This window comes from Myotis daubentonii, chromosome 7, assembly GCF_963259705.1.
Source record: "Myotis daubentonii chromosome 7, mMyoDau2.1, whole genome shotgun sequence".
Classification (NCBI taxonomy): Eukaryota; Metazoa; Chordata; class Mammalia; order Chiroptera; family Vespertilionidae; genus Myotis; species Myotis daubentonii.
The window spans coordinates 50665994-50686004 of record NC_081846.1 but is presented as its reverse complement, the minus strand read 5'-3'; the positions used below and the strand labels follow the sequence as shown (position 1 = coordinate 50686004).

General features: G+C 36.9%; 1 protein-coding gene across 2 annotated transcripts in view; it reads right to left on the bottom strand.

Annotated features, from left to right (window-relative positions):
• Positions 1–20011, bottom strand: part of SCN7A (sodium voltage-gated channel alpha subunit 7) — a 92305-nt gene that overhangs the window by 58301 nt on the left and 13993 nt on the right. For both annotated transcript variants that reach the window (XM_059704221.1, XM_059704222.1), the window contains exons 2-6: positions 15575–15813; positions 9006–9117; positions 8568–8658; positions 5281–5409; positions 2857–2948 (exon numbers count right to left, since the gene is read on the bottom strand). In XM_059704221.1, coding sequence (XP_059560204.1) covers positions 2857–2948; positions 5281–5409; positions 8568–8658; positions 9006–9117; positions 15575–15813 — 663 coding nt within the window. The remainder of the gene's footprint in view (positions 1–2856; positions 2949–5280; positions 5410–8567; positions 8659–9005; positions 9118–15574; positions 15814–20011) is intronic.

Below are 20011 nucleotides of genomic sequence, written 5' to 3'. Positions count from 1 at the left end.
GCTTTCTCACATTTCTCAATTTCTAGTTCTCATTTTTATTAATATAATTTTGAACCTCTGACCTAATTATAATAGTTGAATTTTATGTCTTTTGCATTATATATTATCTTTCATGATTTATAGGAAAGATAACATTGATATTCTTACAAAGGCTTGTCAGAAAACAAAATTTGTGCAAGTAGGGAGTGGAGGAGACTTGGATGAATGTGCCTGGCCTAAAAGTAAGCTGCTCTACAATTACAGGTGGTAGTTGCATCCAGGAATTTGGCTGGATTGATGCTGACAATTTATCCAAATTAATTAAGATTTTAATGTTAAAATCACCAGATTTTTATAAGGTTGGTATCTATTCCAATGTTTTTAAGAGCACAGACAACATATGTTTCTAGTTCAAGAATGACCCACAGATGTCCATGCTAGAATTTATAATTTATAATATTTGTATTCTGTTTTTCAACCCACTAACAACATAATTTGGAATTCATTCTCTGTTGAAATGATTTAATACTTCATTGTGATTACTTTTGATAGTAAATCTTCTTATTGTGGAATATTTTATTTTTATATTTTTGCTTTTCAGCAGATATTCAGGAAAGATACACATGTAAAATTCAAGAACTCTGGGGATGGCTGAGATTATTTTCTGTTGACTTCACACATAAATGACAAACAGGTATGAAGTTCTGGTGTCATAACCTCCCTGCCGACATGCCCTCCAAGTTCTGAAACTCTACTGCCCACTCACAAGGTCTAAGGATTACCTTTCCATAGGTTCTTTTTCTTTGCTTTTTTGCTTATAGGGGTTTTATAATACTTTTATAAGTGTAATCTTTATTTTATTTGTTTCTTTCTTTATTTATTTGTCTAGTATAAGATGAGCTTTTTCTATTTGTGACTAAGATCTTGATTTAAGTGATTAAAAAATTCTAGTGTATTTTTTTATAATTTGTCTTTTACATTATTCTGTCTCTTTTTTAGTATTACCTGTTATCCATAAAATGAAACTTAAGTTTTCTCTCCTTTATTAATCCATCCAATTTTTGGTTCTACTGTATTAATATAGAATGTCTCTAATTTTTCTGTACAATAGGTTTTGCTTTACCATAATACTATACAGATGATACTATATTTTACTGCCATCAGATATTAACCAAAGTTATAATAATTTTATCATATTTTAGTTTTAACAGTATTTTTATTTGTCATTTTATAATCTTGTTCCTCTTTTGCTTCAAAGAGTCTCGATTTTCTTCTATTGGGACTACAAAATATGATTTTTTTATGCTTGCTCCTATTTCTTAGAGCACTGTTTTTATGAAAAAGAGAATTATTTTCATTATCTCAAATAGTATGTTTCTCTTTCTATCTTGCAAAATATTTTTATACATTTTATATTGCTGCTATGTGCCTTCATTATTTTCTCCCTTGTAAAGAGCAGGTCCTACCAGCCTGTGTGCTCTGAACTCTAGTGTGTGTATTCCTCTGGTATTAACTGGGATCCATCTGATTTCTTCTATAATCCTTGCCAAGATGAAGATGCAGTTGATGCAATTTTATGTTCTAGTGATTTGTAGAGACTAGTAAGGAAGTTCAGACTGTGACTATCCCTACCAGGGCACGTCTTACTGGTTTCTTCACTGGGTTTGGCAAAACTGCTATGCCACAAATCATATTTATTATATACCTTTACTGAGATATAATTCACAAACCATACAATTCACCCATTTAATGTGTACAATTTAATGTTTCAGTATGGCCACATGGTTATGCATCCAACACCACACTCCCCCAATCTTTTTGCTGTTTTGCCAACCTGGAATTTGGTTGGATTGATACATAGTATGCATGTGTTTGGCACTCTTCATGGTGTACCAGTGTACAAAAGTTGCCTGTAGTTCTTACTTTTGGTATTATCACATTTGCTAAGGGCTTATTGATCTAACTATTTCATACTACTCTGAATCATAGCAGTAAAAAAAAAAAAACACCAAAAAAACCCCCACAACTCTCTGATTGGAGTTTTCCTATTTTATTGTTTTTATTCATTCTGAATAACAAATTAGAAGTTTTTAAGGCATCTTCAGGAATGGGGGCTAAAATTAGTCCTCAGCGTCTTCCATCAGTGTGACTTCCATCAGCCTTACTTAGCAGGAACTCCTTGAATTTTGTGGCATATGGAATGCACCCTACCCAAGCACTCAGAACAAAAGGGAATTTGTTCTATTTTATATTACTTTATTCATTTCATCTGATTGTTAGATGCAGTTAGAAAAAGAAGAAGTTAGATTGGCTATCTGTCTAGGCTGCTGTCTCTCTAAGAAGTCTAAAGAGGCCCTGACCGGTTTGGCTCAGTGGCTAGAGTGTCGGCCTGCGGACTGAAGGGTCCCGGGTTCAATTCTGGTCAAGGGCATGTACCGTGGTTGCGGGCACATCCCCAATGGGAGGTGTGCAGGAGGCAGCTGATCGATGTTTCTAACTCTCTATCCCTCTCCCTTCCTCTCTGTAAAAAATCAATAAAATATATTTTAAAAAAAGAAGTCTAAAGACAATTTTATAAGATCATATTTAAGATATAAGAATAAATATTAAAAAATAGAAAAATTATCTTTTCAATTGATCGCTATATTTTATAATTAATGAACTGACCTCAAATAAATAACAGTCAAATGTGTAATTTTTTTGCCTTTCCTGTAGTGACTGAAACAGATTTAAAGATCAGATAATTCATTAATTGAATAAGCTGAAGCAGTATTCAATTTAATATTTCTCCAAACAATAACAGAGGAATTCAAATGAATATATGGAAATACATAAAACAAAATGAAGAAAAGGAACTCAATGTCAAGAATTTCTTACCTTGGTTTAAGGGAATAATTTTCAAAATTCTCAAACTTCTTGCAACTCTAAATACTGGTGTGAAGTTTAGAGGCGAATATATTGTTATGTGCCTGTGGAATTAAGTTAGAGTTATATAGAGGTTATGCTTCGTATCTTTGGCTCCTTATGTTCTTTAAAACTATTTTAAAAGCCATGTATCCAAACATTTCCCTTGCTCTCATTACTCCATTTTGCAAAAGGTTTTATTACTGATTGGAAGACAAAGATTGCTACAATGTGCAAAGTAGCCGGGTAAATATTAATCCACAAACAAATTATGAGAATTTACAAATTTTGACACTGTGAGCACTTTTAAGTCCGTATTTATGTCATCTTCATAAATATTTTTTTATTTAACTAACAAAACGATTATTTAAAATAAAAAACCACAGTCTTTTAAAGGAATGAGCTTCAATGTAAGGGTTTAAGGTGATTCTGATGATGACAATGGTAATGGTGGTGATAGCAGAAGGCAGGGTACATACTGGCCCAGAGCACAGACTCTGGAGCCAGACTGCCTGTGTAGAAATCCAGGCTCCACTCTTTACTAGCTGTGTGACAGAGAAAAATTACTTAACCTTTCTTGCCTCGTTTTCCCCAGAAGTAAGGTGGGGGTAATACTTTCTTTTTCAGAGGTTTGGGACTACTAGATGTACCAGTTAATAATGGTGGATGTTGTAATAAAAAAGAACACGATAATTTCAAGAGAAACATCAAAAGTGCTTTGTTCAAAGTAATGTCCATCGCTAGCTACACATTTCCCCCATGTCTCAGGTAATTTGTGGATACCGTCCCAACAGAACTTTTCTTGTTTTGAGGCAAACCATTCAGAGACCCAATTTTCCACTTCTTCGTACGTTTTGAAGTGCTGCTCAGAAAGAGCATGTGCCATCAATCAGAACAAGTGGTAATCTGAAGAAGCAAGGTCTGGTGAATACAGCGGGTGGGTTAATACTTCCCAGGCCAGATCTTTTAACGTGTCTTTAACTGGTTTTGAAGTGTGTGGTGGTGCGTCATCATGGAGCAAAATTACTTTGCCATGTCTTCTTGCACATTCTGGTCGTTTCACGATCAGAGCATGGTTCAAAATGATTATTTGTTGTTGGTAGCAATCAGTATTAACGGTTCACCTGGTTTTAGAAGCTCATAATACACTACACCTTCCTGATCCCACCAAACGCAGAACATTGTCTTCTTTCCGAAGCGATTTGGCCTTGCAGTCGATGTTGATGGTTGACCTGGATCAACCCATGATTTTGTGCATTTGGGATTCTCAAAATAAATCCACTTTTCATCGCCAGTCACAATTCACTGCAAAAAAGACTTTCTTTCGTGCTGGTTAAAGCAACATTTTACTGATGACTTTCCGCAAACGCTCTTTTTTTGGCACGAAATTCGATATTTTTAAGTTTAAAAATATCTATGATGTTAACACCTTCAGAAATTTTGACATATGAAGTTTTGAAGCTTGCTATCAATACAACAAAATAGCATACATATCAAATCGCATTTATATAATATACTAGTATGTGTAACTCCATCTGTTGAAAAAAATCTCTGTTATTAACTGGTACACTTAGTAGGTCAGCTAATATATGTAAAGTGCATAGAAAAGCAACTGGCACATACTATAAGATATCTACATGTTAGCTATTAGCTAAGTGTTTGCTAACAGCAACAGCAGAAATAATTATAGCAATAGTATAAGCAGTAGTGATAATTGAAAAATAATTTTAGCTACTATTTTTTTTATTGCTTACCATATGGCAGACAATAATTATTAACCTTTATAAAGATTTTTTGAAGAAAAATTCTTGACCCAAAATCTAGAAATAGAATATTATTTCTAATTTCTTTAATAGAGGTTCAACACCATTGATCACTCAGCTACAAAGCAGAGTATATTAAACAGATGCATTAAAAAAATAAATACATATGTAAATCATTAGAATTTAATGTAACAACACTTTAGGAAATGTAGAAAATGTATGTGTGTGTGTTTTTAAAATATCTTATTCAGAAATCTAATATATTTACTGGTGTTAAGAAATGTAGCTAAAAAAAATGTAAATGAGACAGAACCAAATATGCTAGTATCCTCTGCTAAGTCTCCAGAAGATTTTCTGCTCATTAAAACTAACTTAAAAAGCAAAAATTCAACCTCTATTTTCTTTGTTTCATATAGAAAATATAGATAATATCCCATTCCTTTCATTTTTATTCCATATTCTATGACCTAGTTCAGTTGGAGCTGTCTGAGAGAACTCACTATGATTAGAATTTATGAAATACTCTATATTCGCAAAAATTTTTCAGGCAGAAAATTTTGCCAACTTCAATGTTTTTATGAAAAGCATTTGCTTAGCAAGGTATTAAGATGTTCACAACTTAAATAATACTTACTCAAACAAAGTTACACTGAAGTCAAGCCAGTTCCATGGGTCACCAAAGAAATAAAAAGATCCTGTCCAGATGCCTCTTGCAATGAGTTTTACAAGTATTTCAAATGTGTAAATTGCAAGCAAAGTGATCCTGCAGAAAAATTTATATATTAAAAAGTTTATATATATGTGTGTATACACACACACACACACACACAAATATATATATATTTAAAGTGAAAATAATACATTGTCAGTTCTGAAATACAATCTATAATAATAAAAGGGTAATATGCTAATTAGACCGGGTCACTTTCTGGGAGACCTTCTGGGCATCCTTCCGGACAAAGCCATGGTGGCGGGGCCAAGGCAGAGGCAGTTAGGGGTGATCAAACCAGGAGGGGAGGGCAGTTGGGGGTGATCAGGCTGGCAGGGGGCATTGGGGGTGAGCAGGCTGGCAGGGGGGACAGTTGGGGGCAAGCAGGCCGGCAGGGGGGGAGGTTGGGGGCGAGCAGGCCGGTGGGGGGGGAAATTGGGGGCAAGCAGGCCGGCAGGCAGAGTGGTTAGGGGCGATCAGGCAGGCAGGCAGGTGAGCAGTTAAGAGCCAGCAGTCCCCAATTGTGAGAGGAACCACAGGTATCGGGGTCCCAGATAGGAGAGGATGCAGGCCAGGCTGAGGGACACCCCCAAACCTGTCCATGAATTTCGTGCCCTGGGCCACTAGTGTTTATGATAACTACCTGGCAAATAATCAACTAATGAACCAAGCAACCAACCAGGCAATAAAAAAAGCAAGTGCCCTTTGAACCATAGGCAGGCTTTCGATAGGGCTTCTAGGGTGGCCTATTTCTCATGGCATTAACCATACAATTTGATTACCAGTTTTTTCAACAAGTCCTAGCTCAAGGTTATAATCTGTCTATATATTTAGGTAAATGGTGAAAATATAAAATATCAACGTTATTCCATATTGGGGATCACACTAAATTGTAAAAGGGTTTAAAGAATTAATTTTATCATATGTTTAAATAAGGATTTTTATAATGAATCAGTACTGTATTTATCTTCCAACGTCAACTAGTCTTAAGAACAGAATTAAACTTGAGAGGTAGCATTAAAAAAAGCTTTCATCCCTAGAAAATGTAATGGGCCTTTGCATCATTATAAGCTAATGCAAGTCAATCTACTCACACCTCTTAGGAAAGAGAAAAGAGATAGAATAGAAAGAAAGGAAAATAACTTTCTTAAAGAATAAAAAGAAATAGTTACTTGAGTTTGAAGCAAATCGGGTATGGGATTGCAACAGTAAAGAAAATCTGAGGCACTGAAATATTATATTAATCCTTAGTGATTAACTTTAAAATGATACCATAGACATAAACATATAGCTAAAGACTCAAACATTTACACAATGTTAACATAACAGGTTTGGAAATAAAGAAAGGGTAGAAAAACATTAAAATTGTTTAGTTGATATATATGTAGATTTCTATTTTGCAAATTCATTAATCATGGTATATGTATAAATATTATATTATGTATAACTAGGGGCCCGGTGCACGAAATTCGTGCACTGGGTGTGTGTGGGGGGGGGGGGCAGTGTCCCTCAGCCCAGCCTGCCCCCTCTCACATACTGGGAGCCCTCAGGCGTTGACCCCCATCACCCTCCAATCACAGGATCGGCCCCTTGCCCAGGCCTGACGCCTCTGGCCTAGGTGTCCGGCCCGGGCAGCGGGGACCCACAGCTGCAGCGGCCCCGCGATCATGGGCTTCGCTTTAGGCCCAGGCAAGGGACCCCTAGCTCCTGGGACTGCCAGCTTCGACTGTGCCCAGCTCCCATAGCTGGCTCCACCCCTACTTCCTGCTATCACTGGTCAGGGCGGAAAAGACGCCTGATTCTCTGATAATGGGTTTCCAATCACTGTCAGTGGCAGGGGGCTTCTTCCTGCTTTCCCTTTCGCCTCCCTGCATTGTGCCTACATATGCAAATTAACCGCCATCTTGTTGGCAGTTAACTGCCAATCTTAGTTGGCAGTTAATTTGCATATAGCCCTGATTAGCCAATGAAAAGGGTATTGCCGTACGCCAATTACAATTTTTCTCTTTTATTAGTGTTGATGAATATTATATATACACTAGAGGCCCGGTGCACAAAAATTTGTGCACTCGGTGGGAGGGTCCCTCAGCCCAGCCTGTGCCCTCTCGCAGTCTAGGACCCCTCAGGGGATGACCACCTGATCTCTTAGACCTGCTCCCCGGGGGATTGGGCCTAAATTGGCAGTCAGACATCCCTATGGCAGCCCAGGAGCCCTCGGGGGATGTCCACTTGCCAGCAGGCTGTAGGCTTAAGCTGCAGTCGGACATCCTTAGCACTGCTGAGGAGGCAGGAGAGGCTCCCACCACCACTGCTGTACTGGCAGCCATCAGCCTGGCTTGTGGCTGAGCAGAGCTTCCCCTGCGGGAGCGCACTAACCACCAGGGGGCAGGTCCTGCATTGAGCATCTGCCCCCTGGTGATCAGTGTGTGTCATAGTGACCAGTGATTCCCAGTCACTCTGCTGTTAGGGTCAATTTGCATATTACCCTTTTATTATATAGGATAGAGGCCTGGTGCATGGGTGGAGGCTGGCTGGTTTGCCCTGAAGGTGTCCCGGATCAGGGTGGAGGTCCCACTGGGATGCCTGGGCAGCCTAGGTGAGGGGCTGAGGGCTGTTTTCAGACTGGCCACACTCCCTTCAGGTTGGGGGTTCCCGCTGGAGTGCCTGGCAAGCTTGGTGAGGGGTTGAGGGTGGTTTTCAGGCTGGCCACAGCCCTTTCAGGGTGAGGGTCCCCGCTGGGGTACCTGGCCAGCCTGGGTGTGGGGCTGATGGCCGTTTGCAGGCTGGCCCAGCCCCCAGCCACCCAAGCTCCCAGTGGAGGCTGGCTGGAAGCAGGTATCTGGGATTTATTTGTCTTCTATAATTGAAACTTTGTTGCCTTGAGCGGAGGCCACCGCCAGCCAGGGCAGGTGGGAAGCTTGGCTTCCTCCATCGCTGGGGCAACCAAGCCTCCTACTTGCTCCAGCTCCATGGCTGCTGGCTGCCATCTTGGTTGGGTTAATTTGCATATAGTCGCTCTGATTGCCTTGTGGGCATGGCTTGAGCATAGCGGAGGTGCAGTCAATTTGCATGTTTTTCTTTAATTATATTAGATTATAAATATTAAATTATGCAAAGTTATAATACTTAGTATGCAATGTACTATAATGCCACATGTAAATATTAAATATAATCTTATATGAGATTACATACAATGAAATTATATAACTTACTGTAATTCTGGCCCCCATTTTGGCCCCTCAGTCAGGGACATAAATATGCAGTCAATCAGGACGCTAATCAAAATGAATAGTCGAAAAAAGGTAGATTGCAGTCAAGGAATAGTATATAATAAATAATATTGGAATTATATGTTTCTAAATCTGTTTATATGTATGTACACATATGAGATAAATAGTTTCTTAAATTATCAAAAATATATATTAGTCATATTGATAAATGATGAAGATTAATATTTGTTAATGTTTACTAACTTGAAAATATATTTAAATGCATTTTCAAAGATGAAACACTTAGTGCAGTTATAATCCAAATTTCAATATGACCTAAAATGAGAAATCAATTCAAAAGAGGAAATGACTGCAGCAATATTTGAATAGAATGGTTACATTTGATATTTGTACATTCCAAAGCCAATAGAAAAGGATATGGATGTACCAAAATCTTAACAGTTGCTCTTCTAATTGAATTGAAAGGAGACAATGTACACCAGGTGGCATTAAATCTGAAAATTGTTCTCTTCTTGTTTAGTATCATGAAAGTCTGTAAGGCAAAAAAGATCATGTGAAATTAGAACATGAACTATATAATCTAACCAGTTATGCAACATATTGACAATGGTCATTTCCATCATGAGTTCTAACAATTATATTTTTCTTATGTTTTGATATTCTTTTACATCAAAAGCAAAGGGAAAATGTTTTCTTAACTCTTTTAATTGATATTTAGGCTTATCTACCACTTTTTTTTTGGCTGGGGGGGGGGGGGAGAGGCTAGGATTCTATTGAGAAAACCATTTGCCACACACCAGTCCTCAAGGTTTCTGGCAAAATTAAAATAATAGGAAGAAAGGTATATATTAATGATTCATGGAGATTCATTTAATCATACCTGAATTCAATAAATGTAAAAAAACCCATTAATTTTATGTCAAAGCCAATGAGGTGTGGGATTACAATAGTAAAAATGACCCAAAAATACCTCAATGTTACCCCAATCATTAGTAATTATCCATGGTATAAAACCCCACTTGTTTATTATCATTTTCATAACATACATTTAAATCATGAAAATATAATATGTTGGAACATAAAACCAAAACTAATGAAAGGTCAAAAATATCCTAAAAATTAGTCATATATATATATATAGATGTTTTTATATATATGTATATATGTGTGTAGCTACAATATATATGTATATACATATACACTTACACACAGTGAAAGTGTGTGAGTGTGTATATCTCTGTATACACACCCTTAGTATAATACATATCCAATTGGAAAACTCATTAATTGTGATATGTGCATAAACATATTTTATATTGAATATTATATATTATATAACAGGATATAATATATAGCATATAATACAATGTAATACAATCTATAATAATAATAGCATAATGTGCTAATTAGACCAGACATCCTTCCGGATGACCTTCAGGACCAAGCCGGGGCTGTGAGAGCCAAGCCCCTTACATGAATTTCATGCAGTGGGTCTCTAGTATACTATAATATACTAAATGATATATATTAAATATGATATCTTATATAGGGTGGGGCAAAAGTAGGTTTATAGTTGTTCATATGGAAAGTAATACAATAATTAATAAGTAATAATACAAATAAATTTTTTCACATACTCACAACTGTAAATCTACTTTTTCCCCACTGTGTATACTATAGTATAGTTATATAGCATATAATTATACAGAGATGTATATGGTAATTATATGCAGGTATTTATATTTATACTAGAGGCCCAATGCATGAAATTCATGCACAAGTAGGCTTTCGCAGCCACGGCAGCTGCCTCCATCCCACAGCTGCAGCCCCAGCTTCATTCAGAAGGTTGTCCAAAAGGATATCCAGATGGCCATTCGGTAGATTTGCATATTATGCTTTTATTATTATAGTTATAGTTCTTTAAAATAGATAACTTTAAATAGCCAATCATTTATATATATAAGTATTTATATAAGTGTATATAGCTATGTATATATAGATATTTATATTTATATTAGTGGAGACAAATATATATTTGCTAATTATTTATACATATACTAGAGGCCCGATGCATGAAATTCATGCAAGAATGGGCCGTTTTGCCCCTGGCTGCCGGCACCACCTTCGCTCCAGTTGGAGCCACCTTTCCACCTTTGCTCCTGCTGGAGCCTCCTTTCTGACTTCACTCTGGCCTGGAGCCACCTTTCCGCCTTCCCATGCTGCCCAGAGGCCTGGAGTGGCTGGGGCAGTATGGAAGCCTGCATCGCCACCATCTTTGTTGAGTTAATTTGCATACTCACTCCTGATTGGCTGGTGGGTGGTGCAAAGGTACAGTCAATTTGCATCTTTCCCTTTTATTAGTGTAGATGTTCTAAATGGAAACATTTTCCAACATACAATCTATGGATATCTGGCTGTATTGTAGACATTTTCTCCTTTCATTTTAAATGCAATGAGAAAATTAAAAAGGGCCCCACCAAATAAATTTGATTATTTAAAATGTACTTTCTGTATATTTCCAGAATAATATCAAACTTCACAGAAGATGGCTGTGCAACCAATCAGCTCACTAGTACATGTTATTACAAAGCAATGAGTAATTCCAAGTATAATATTTTCCAGTTAATGTTTAAATGCTGAAATTATTTATTTAATTTTAGAATCTTTAACTAATATGCCATCTTTAACAAAATAAACTGAATGTAATTCAAAATTTTTTTATATATATTTTATTGATATTTTACAGAGAGGAAGGGAGAGGGAGAGGGATAGAAAGTTAGAAACATCGATGAGAGAGAAACATCGATTCAGCTGCCTCCTGTATGCCCCCACTGGGGATGTGCCCGCAACCCAGGTACATGCCCTTGACCGGAATCGAACCTGGGACCCTCCAGTCCGCAGGCCGATGCTCTATCCGCTGAGCCAAACTGGTTAGGGCTGTAATTCAAATTTTTAATAAATGTGCCATCATAAATAACTACTTTTTATACTAGGCTCCACTGCAGTTTTTTACTTTTTTTGTTTTTCAAAATTCTTGCTTTTTTTCTTTAATAACAATCCTGATTTGCTTACCACTTCAGTATCCTATATAATAAAAGGCTAATATGCAAATAGACTGAATGGTAGAACAACCAGTAGCTATGATGTGCACTGACCACTGAGGGGGTGTGCGGAACATGGCAGGTGTTTGCCACAGTGGGGTGGTGGAGCAGGTGAGTGGAGGCACCAGACCAAGGCAGGGCAGTGGTCACTGTATTCAGGGAAAGCCCCTGGTGGTTACTGAAAATTTTTTGCTCTCATGTGCCATGGTCTCGCCCAGCACTCGCACCTGCTGCTGGCACCAGCCCCGCTCGCATCCGCAGCTGGTGCTGGAGCTCCCACTCGCACCCACTGCCAGTACCCAGCACCTGTCCCAATCACTTGGTGCCATCAGCAGGTGGGAATGGAGGTTGCCGACCCTGATCACCCCTGAGGGGTTCTCCACCTCCCCCTGCTCCTGAGGGGCAATTGGGGCAACAGCCACTGCTCACACCCATTGATGGCACCGGCCCCACTTGCACCAGCTCCAATTGCTCCTCACCATCAGCGGGTGCGAGCGGGGCCAGTGCTGTCAGCGTATGGGAGCAGCAGTGGTGGGAATGGGGCTGCCGGCAGACAGGGGACCAGGGGCTGTGGCGGGAGGGGCAGGGTGGGGGCACAGAGGATGGACTGAGACCCGCCCCTGTGTCTACTGCAGCCACCTGGCCCACAGTTCCTTTCAAGGTGCACGAATTCGTGCACAGGGCTCCTAGTATATTATAAAGAACTCAGAACTCTGCTATTTTAGAATTACCTCTACATAACTGTTATATTAATTTTTTGATTTAAGCATAGCGAAAACTGAAAGCAGATAAAATTGAGATGAGGGCCGAAAACCGGTTTGGCTCAGTGGATAGAGCGTCGGCCTGTGGACTGAAAGGTCCCAGGTTCGATTCCGGTCAAGGGCATGTACCTGGGTTGCGGGCATATCCCCAGTAGGAGATGTGCAGGAGGCAGCTGATCGATGTTTCTCTCTCATCGATGTTTCTAACGCTCTATCTCTCTCCCTTCCTCTCTGTAAAAAATCAATAAAATATATTTTAAAAAAATTGAGATGAGGACTTACATTTCCACTATCTCAAGATCTTATAGGTATTTATTATTGTTGTATAATTCCCTGAAAGTTACCACAGTTACTGGAGTCCTTTTGTTAATACATACATTTATCCTGTAAAATGCCAATATTCTTCCACCATGCAAAAATTCAAAAGAGCTGTGGTTCTACAAAATGATCACTTTGCCGTCCATCCAGAATTTTGCTTCAATTCTACTGTTAATATCAATGAATGCTCTACAAGCATGTCAAACTCAAAGGCTAACATGGGTCAAATAAACAAGGTTTAAGTTAATGTCGGCCGCAAAAAACAAAAGCTTCCATTTTCATAAAAACATAGGTTTATTTCAATAGAGACATGCTAAATACAAAGGACTGAAATAAATGAGTAATCATTAACATAAAATAATAGAACACTTTATTTTATTTTTTGTTCTTTATTGATATGTGTCCTTATCCCCCCATTCCTCACACACACACCCCCACACCCCCACAAATGCCCTCATCCCCCTGGTGTCTGTGTCCATTGGTTATGCTTATATGCATGCATACAAGTCCTTTGGTTGATCTCTCACCCTTACCCCCATCCTCCCCTACCTTACCTTTGAGGTTTGAGCATCTGATTGATGCTTCTATAAAAATTAATATTTTTTCTTGAACATTAACTTACCAGACACTGAATAACTGCACAAATTATGCAAATAAACCTATTTTTCTTGTTCTCCAAAAGTGAAATATTTCCTGTTGTGTACACCAAACAAGTCAGTCCAAGACTAATGACATGGAAATTGACTGCTAAAATATTCACTGCTAGTATTAGTGGAGAGAAATGGTGCGCCTGTGGGTAAGGCACGTAAGGGGAATGAATGCAACATTATAGTGATCAGTCATTAGCAAACATTGTAGTTTGTTATTAATAATCATGTATTACAGGATATTGTAAAAATTAAGTTATGAAATTTTTATTAAAATGTTTCTTACATACCGTTATACCAGGTATTGGCTGGGCCACAAAAATATTCATTGTGGGCCATATGGGGCCTATGGGCTGTGAGTTTGACATGCTTGCTCTACAAGAATATCAAATTACATTTGTCCACAATGGAGCTAATCCTTTTGTCCCCAAATTTGATCTTTTTTATAGTTATTGCATTTTTGTCAGCAGCACCACCATTCTCTCAGGCTGAAGACCTTGGCATTATTAGTCAGTCTTCAAATCTTGCTGATTCTTCTCGGATTTGTTACCTCTCTCTCTCTCCTCTGAGACACCAACAGGCTGAATTCCTCTTTCTCTCCTATTTCATTTTTCTGACCCTACCTCTTTCATGCAATAATAATTTAGAAATTTTCATATTAACCTTACTTAAATATTGTATTCATCACATCAGTGTTTTGGTCATCACATTAAATCCATGTTGAAATCTCCCTTATTTCACCTATTTCCTACAACTTGCAGCACTGTTTCTTCTCTATTCCAGAATTAATCTCTGCTCTTGCTTGTTCATAGATCTTCCCTTTGCCTTGTTAAAAGTGAAATGTTCTCTAAACTATAACTCACATTCTATTTCTTTAATGAAGACTCTTCCAGCTACCAAGCCACACAGATCTCTGCCATTTCTAAAAAAAATTTCTTATTTTTATCATTTTGTGCTTGTGCTTGTTTTTCAATTTTTCAAATATTTAGTAGGTTCTTCAAGTTATTCTGGAGATAGGATATGATATGATTTATGAATGAATAAAAATGATAAATAAAATATAGGTTGACTTTATTTTCCTAACTATTGAGTGAGCTCTTATCAAGTTGAACATGTGAAATTGTGTAGATATTATATAACTTTTATATTATAGTGCTTTAAAATTGATAATCTTAAGTAGCTGATTTATTGGCATCATACGCCAGTAAAACAGATCATTATATGAATGCATAACAGGGGGGAGGGAGTGAGAGTGTCTAGATAAAAGAGGTGAAGAGATTAGCCAAAGAACATATAGGGATAGCCCATGTTCACAGACAACAGTGTGGTGAAGGCCCAGGGTGGGGAGGTGGGCAAAGAGGGGAAAATGAGGGACATCTGTAATAGTGTCAACAATTTTAAAAAATATTTTAATGAGGTTTCAGGATATAAGATTAATATTTAAAAATCAATTGTATTCTATACTGTAGCAATAAACGAGCAAAAAATGAATTAAGGAAACAATCCTATATATAAAGTCCTAATATGCAAATAGACCAAACACTAGAATGACTGGTCTCTATGAAGTGCACTGACCACCAGGGGGCAGATGCTCAATGCAGGAGCTGCCCCCTGGTGGTCAGTGCGCTTCCACAGGGGGAGCACCACTGGGGCAGTGTTAAGGACCCCTTGGTGGACATCCCCCGAGGGGTCCCAGACTGCAAGAGGGGGCAAGCTATACTGAGGGACCTCCCCCCCAACCAGTGACGAATGTCATGCATCAGGCCTCTAGTTCCATGTATAATATCACCATAAAGAATTTAATACTTAGGAATACATTTAATAAAAGCAAACACTTGTACACTGAAAACTACAAAACATTGTTGAAATAAAGAAGATCTAAATAAATATAAAGACATCTCGTGTTCACAGATGGGGAGAAAAAATAAAAAAGGTATAACAGTATAGCCTATTACAAAGTAAAGGAACCCCAAACAAACTAGCCAACCAAACAGTGACTTTTTATAAAATTCTCAAATATGTGTTAGATTTCTTAAGTAGTTTCGTATAATTTAAAATTGCTTATTAATTTCTTCTTAATTATCTTTTTACATTCTATCTCAATTACATTTTTGCATGTCTGAAAAACAAATGTGGTCATAATAAGTTCAATTGATCCTTACATTTTTACTCTGGTAGTACGGGTCCACGTCTTCCAAGGGCTCTGACACCATTCCTGGAGGAAGATTTCCATAAACAGATGGAAGCTCTTTTCCAACTTCCAAGTCAGGGTTTGGCTTTAAATCTTCTTCGTGTTCCTCATTGTGTTTTTTAGCGATACACTGTTCCATAAGTTCCAGAGACTCCCTCGTGAAGGGGACAAGGCCCTTAGGTTCTGCGGAAGCCATTTTCAATTTTGCACCTGCAAGAAATGTACTTTTTAGCTCTCTATTAGATTTGGATATACCGTAGAAAGAAAAATTTTAAATTAAAAAAGTTTAGTACATATATAAATAAAAGGTAACAGATAACTGCATTTATTTAAAGAAAAGTCTTGAGTTTTGTAGAAAACTGAGTTTTGTTAAATTAGGTCCTGTTATACTTCATATTAGATTTAATTTGTAATTTCATGTGTAACTCATTCTGTTTTCTTTACGTCTCCACGGAATCCTTCCCCTCTTACTGAAATATTCCTTTCCATTTCTCCTTTGTCATAAGAGTTCTAAAGATTTGGCGGTGGGGGGGTGGGGAATCCAATTATTTCACTCTCATCTGCATTTAACTATTGACTAGGCTTTCCTTTCCTAAAGGCAGTCATCATTGCCTGTGAGCCCTACTCTTCTCTTCTTTTTCTTAAAATTAAATTTATTGGGATGACATTAGTTAATGAAATTATATAGGTCTCAAGTGTACAATTCTATGATACATAATCTGAACACTGTGTTGTGTAAAGTCAAATTTCCTTCCATCACCACACATTCAACCCCCTCTAACCTTCCCTACCCCTCCACTCCTATTTTTCTCTGGTAACCACCATACTATTGAGTGCATCTATGAGTTTTTGTTTATTTGTTTGTTTTGGTTCTATCTACATGAAAAAGGAAAACATTTATTTACAAAGATATATGCAATCCTATGTTCATGGCAGCATTATCCACTTTTCTTATGACTCTGAATACTCCCTTTGACTCAGTTCTTCCTTCCAAATTTTAACTCTGATATCCCTTAAAGTTATGCCTTTCCCTTCTGTTATGTCCTTCTTTTTGGTGACTGCATAGGCAAACACAGTTTTAATTACTATACATGGATACTTACCGAGTACATTTCCCAAAATACTATCTTTCTTCTGTTATTTATGTGGCAAACCCACCCATGAGAGCAACTTAACAAGTAAAAACAAAATTTATTGTTTTTCCCCATGACTATAATCAATCTTTAAGCTTCCTACTCATTATATAAAAAAGCACAAATATAAACTAATTATCCTAAATATTACTCATGAAATTTGTATTTGTCATCAATTTCTCTAAAGAAAATAATGTTCTTTCAATTATTTTTCATTATGTATTTAAATATGTTCTATTGTTTACATATCTACAGTGAGGTAAGTCATCTATATCTGGTTGCTATAGTAGTCTGTACAGGTTTCCCTCCATTCTAGTCTTTATTTCAAATCATCCTACAGGCCACTCAAATTTGTCTTCATGAAATATAATTTTATGCATCAATTCCCCATTCATAAACCTTGTTACTTCCTCTCACATAAAAATATGTTCTTTTGCTGATTTTCTCCAGTCTAATTCTTGTCAAAACCTACTCAAGTGATCCTATTCGGTGACAACTGACTGATTATTCTTTATTCATTCCCCTTAACCCTCTTTGTAATTTTGTTACTGCAATCAAGGATAAGAAATTTTGTATTTGATAATTGTGGCATTTTGTATGTGTATATTTTGTCTCTTATAGTGCTGGCCTTGGCTGAATTCCTTCTATGAGGTTTTCCTAAAACAGAAATCACACACGTGTACACACACATATATTCTGCACCAAAATTCCACACTGCTTAATGAAACTGAGTTGCTTAATAGTTTAGTTAATTACTTATATATTAAGAAAGAAAAGGTGTTAGTTAATAATAGAATAACAGTCATTATAAAAATCAGACTCTAAATGCTAGCTTAAATAAATGGTGTGAGGCAGACATTTAAGTATACAAATGGTAATCTCATAGACATCCAAGGAAAGAACACACAGTACATTTTTGTGTCCTGGGAAATAAAAATGGAAAATCAAGAACTGGGATGACTCCTATTCCTCTCATGGGATCACCATCTTCTGGGCTTTTCTTTTCATTCTACCTAAAGAATGGCTTCCTTTGCTTACTTCTCAGAATACGCATTAAACGATGCCATCCCAGCTTCAATTTTATTTGATTTTTCAGTTTAATTTCCCCCATATGCCTATGTCTCAAAAACTGTAAAAAGATACTCTAAATTGGTTTAGCCCCGCCTATGGATTTATTTCCCCTTGGTATAGTCACTATAGACCAGAGAGAGAAACATTCTCACAATAGCAACAGCTTCATATGTCTACTTCCCTCAAGGCATGTTACAAGGATGGGGTGTGAAGCAATTTTAAAGAGATAAATATGAAGTATGAATAATGGAATGTATCTACTTGGATCTCTCTTTCCAGATTAATGGTTTAAAAAAACTAACAATTGTTCATCTTAAAATTTACTTATTTTCCAAGTACCTTGCTCAATATCATGCACAAAACTAACACATTGAAAGTTGGTTAAGAATCATTTATATTTACCATATGCACATACAAACACATCTCACAATTTATAAACATAGGCTACAGATACTGAAGTTTGTTCTTACATATGAAATCTTATTTCTTTAATTTATTAAGTGGGCTTTCAAAATTAAACTCCTTACATGGAGTTCCTTGAGTATAAATTAAAAGGTTTCTTAATGACTTATGATTATAGGTTAGTATAAATAAAATCATGAACTTTGAAATTAGATAGACATGCATTCAAAAGCTAAATTCTGTTACTAGTGCTTTGAGAGGTCGCAGTCAAGTTACTCAATATTCTTGAACCTTCAGTCATAAAATTGGTGTTTTTCTTTGGGTTAAATAAGAATAAAATAAAATAATATCATTGACAATGCCTAGTACATTGACTGGCACCTAATAAATGGGAAGTAAATATAAATTTTAATTGTTGTAAGATTTTTATATCTTAGAATGATGGGCCAAACCTAATAAAATAACATATAATGGGAATATGTGTATGGTTATGAAAGTTGGACCAAAAAATCCCATCTGCACAAGTACAGTGAAGATACTTTTTTTGTAACAGAGAAAACTGCCAAGGGATTTTACTTAATAGTAATTGCAATGTAAATCAATACTACCTTGTATCTGCCAAAAAAGCTATATAACTGTGATCTGTATTAAAGAAAGATGTAGGAGGCAGATCTCTTTTCTGCTGTAATCCATAACCACACCCAAAAGGCATGTAGGTAAACTGAAGGGTCTTCAGATAGAATCAGAATACTGGTTAGCCTCAAATCGCAGCATCTATAGACTACTTAAAAGAATAGAGGCTACATTAGTTGAAGTAGAAAAGACTCAAGTAAAACATTCTCTTTTCAAAGTATCATAATATTGCCTGAGTCATGTTTTTCTTCACATGTAAGCCAGAATCCCTCATGTATTACACAAGGTCCTAAGGGTTAAACAGACCACATACAGAAAGCCTGCAGTACAGTACTGACTCTGTCCATGCTAATTCTCTCCCCCCAATTCAGTTATCCCAGAAGACTTCCTTAGTGATATTTTTGATAATTTTTTAAATGTTTTTATTGATTTCAGAGAGGAAGGAAGAGGGAGAGAGAGATAGAAACATCAATGATAAGAACCATCCATCAGCTGCCTCCTGCCCCCTAATGGGAATCAAGCAACCTAAGAAAGCCCTGACCTGGAATTGAACCCTGACATCCAGGTTCTTGGGTCAACACTCAACTACTGAGCCATACAGGCCAGGCTCCTTAGTGGTAATTTTGATGTTGAATAAAAGTACTCTGGGTGGTTGACTATGTAAATGAATTGATAGTGAGCACTGACTTCTATAGTATGTCAAAAAAATGCAAGTACTTATCAAATGGAACTGACTTGCATCTGACTTCTAGATGGCTAAGAAAAGATTATGAATTATTAATAATTAAGTCACACTTAGGTAAAAGCATTTCTGTGGGGAATTTATAAAATATGGTTCAGGCACTATGCTTTCCGGTGAGTGATCTTAATACAGCACACTAAAGCCTGAAAAATATAGAAAGATTAATAGTTAATCTGTCCATTAGACTGCCTTTCTAAAAAATCGAAAGCTAAAGTACACTTTTGGCAAGAATTGTATCAAATTAAACTCAAGTTTGGACTCTAACAAATTCTAGTTGCACTAATATTTTATATTGATTAAAGTGCAAGCCCTGTATCTTGGATATCAATTGAAAGTAGCACAACCAGCATCAATATGAGAAAAAGAGATGCATTATGATAGAAAAATATTCTCCTTATAACAATTTTCAAGCATTTGAAAATGAGCC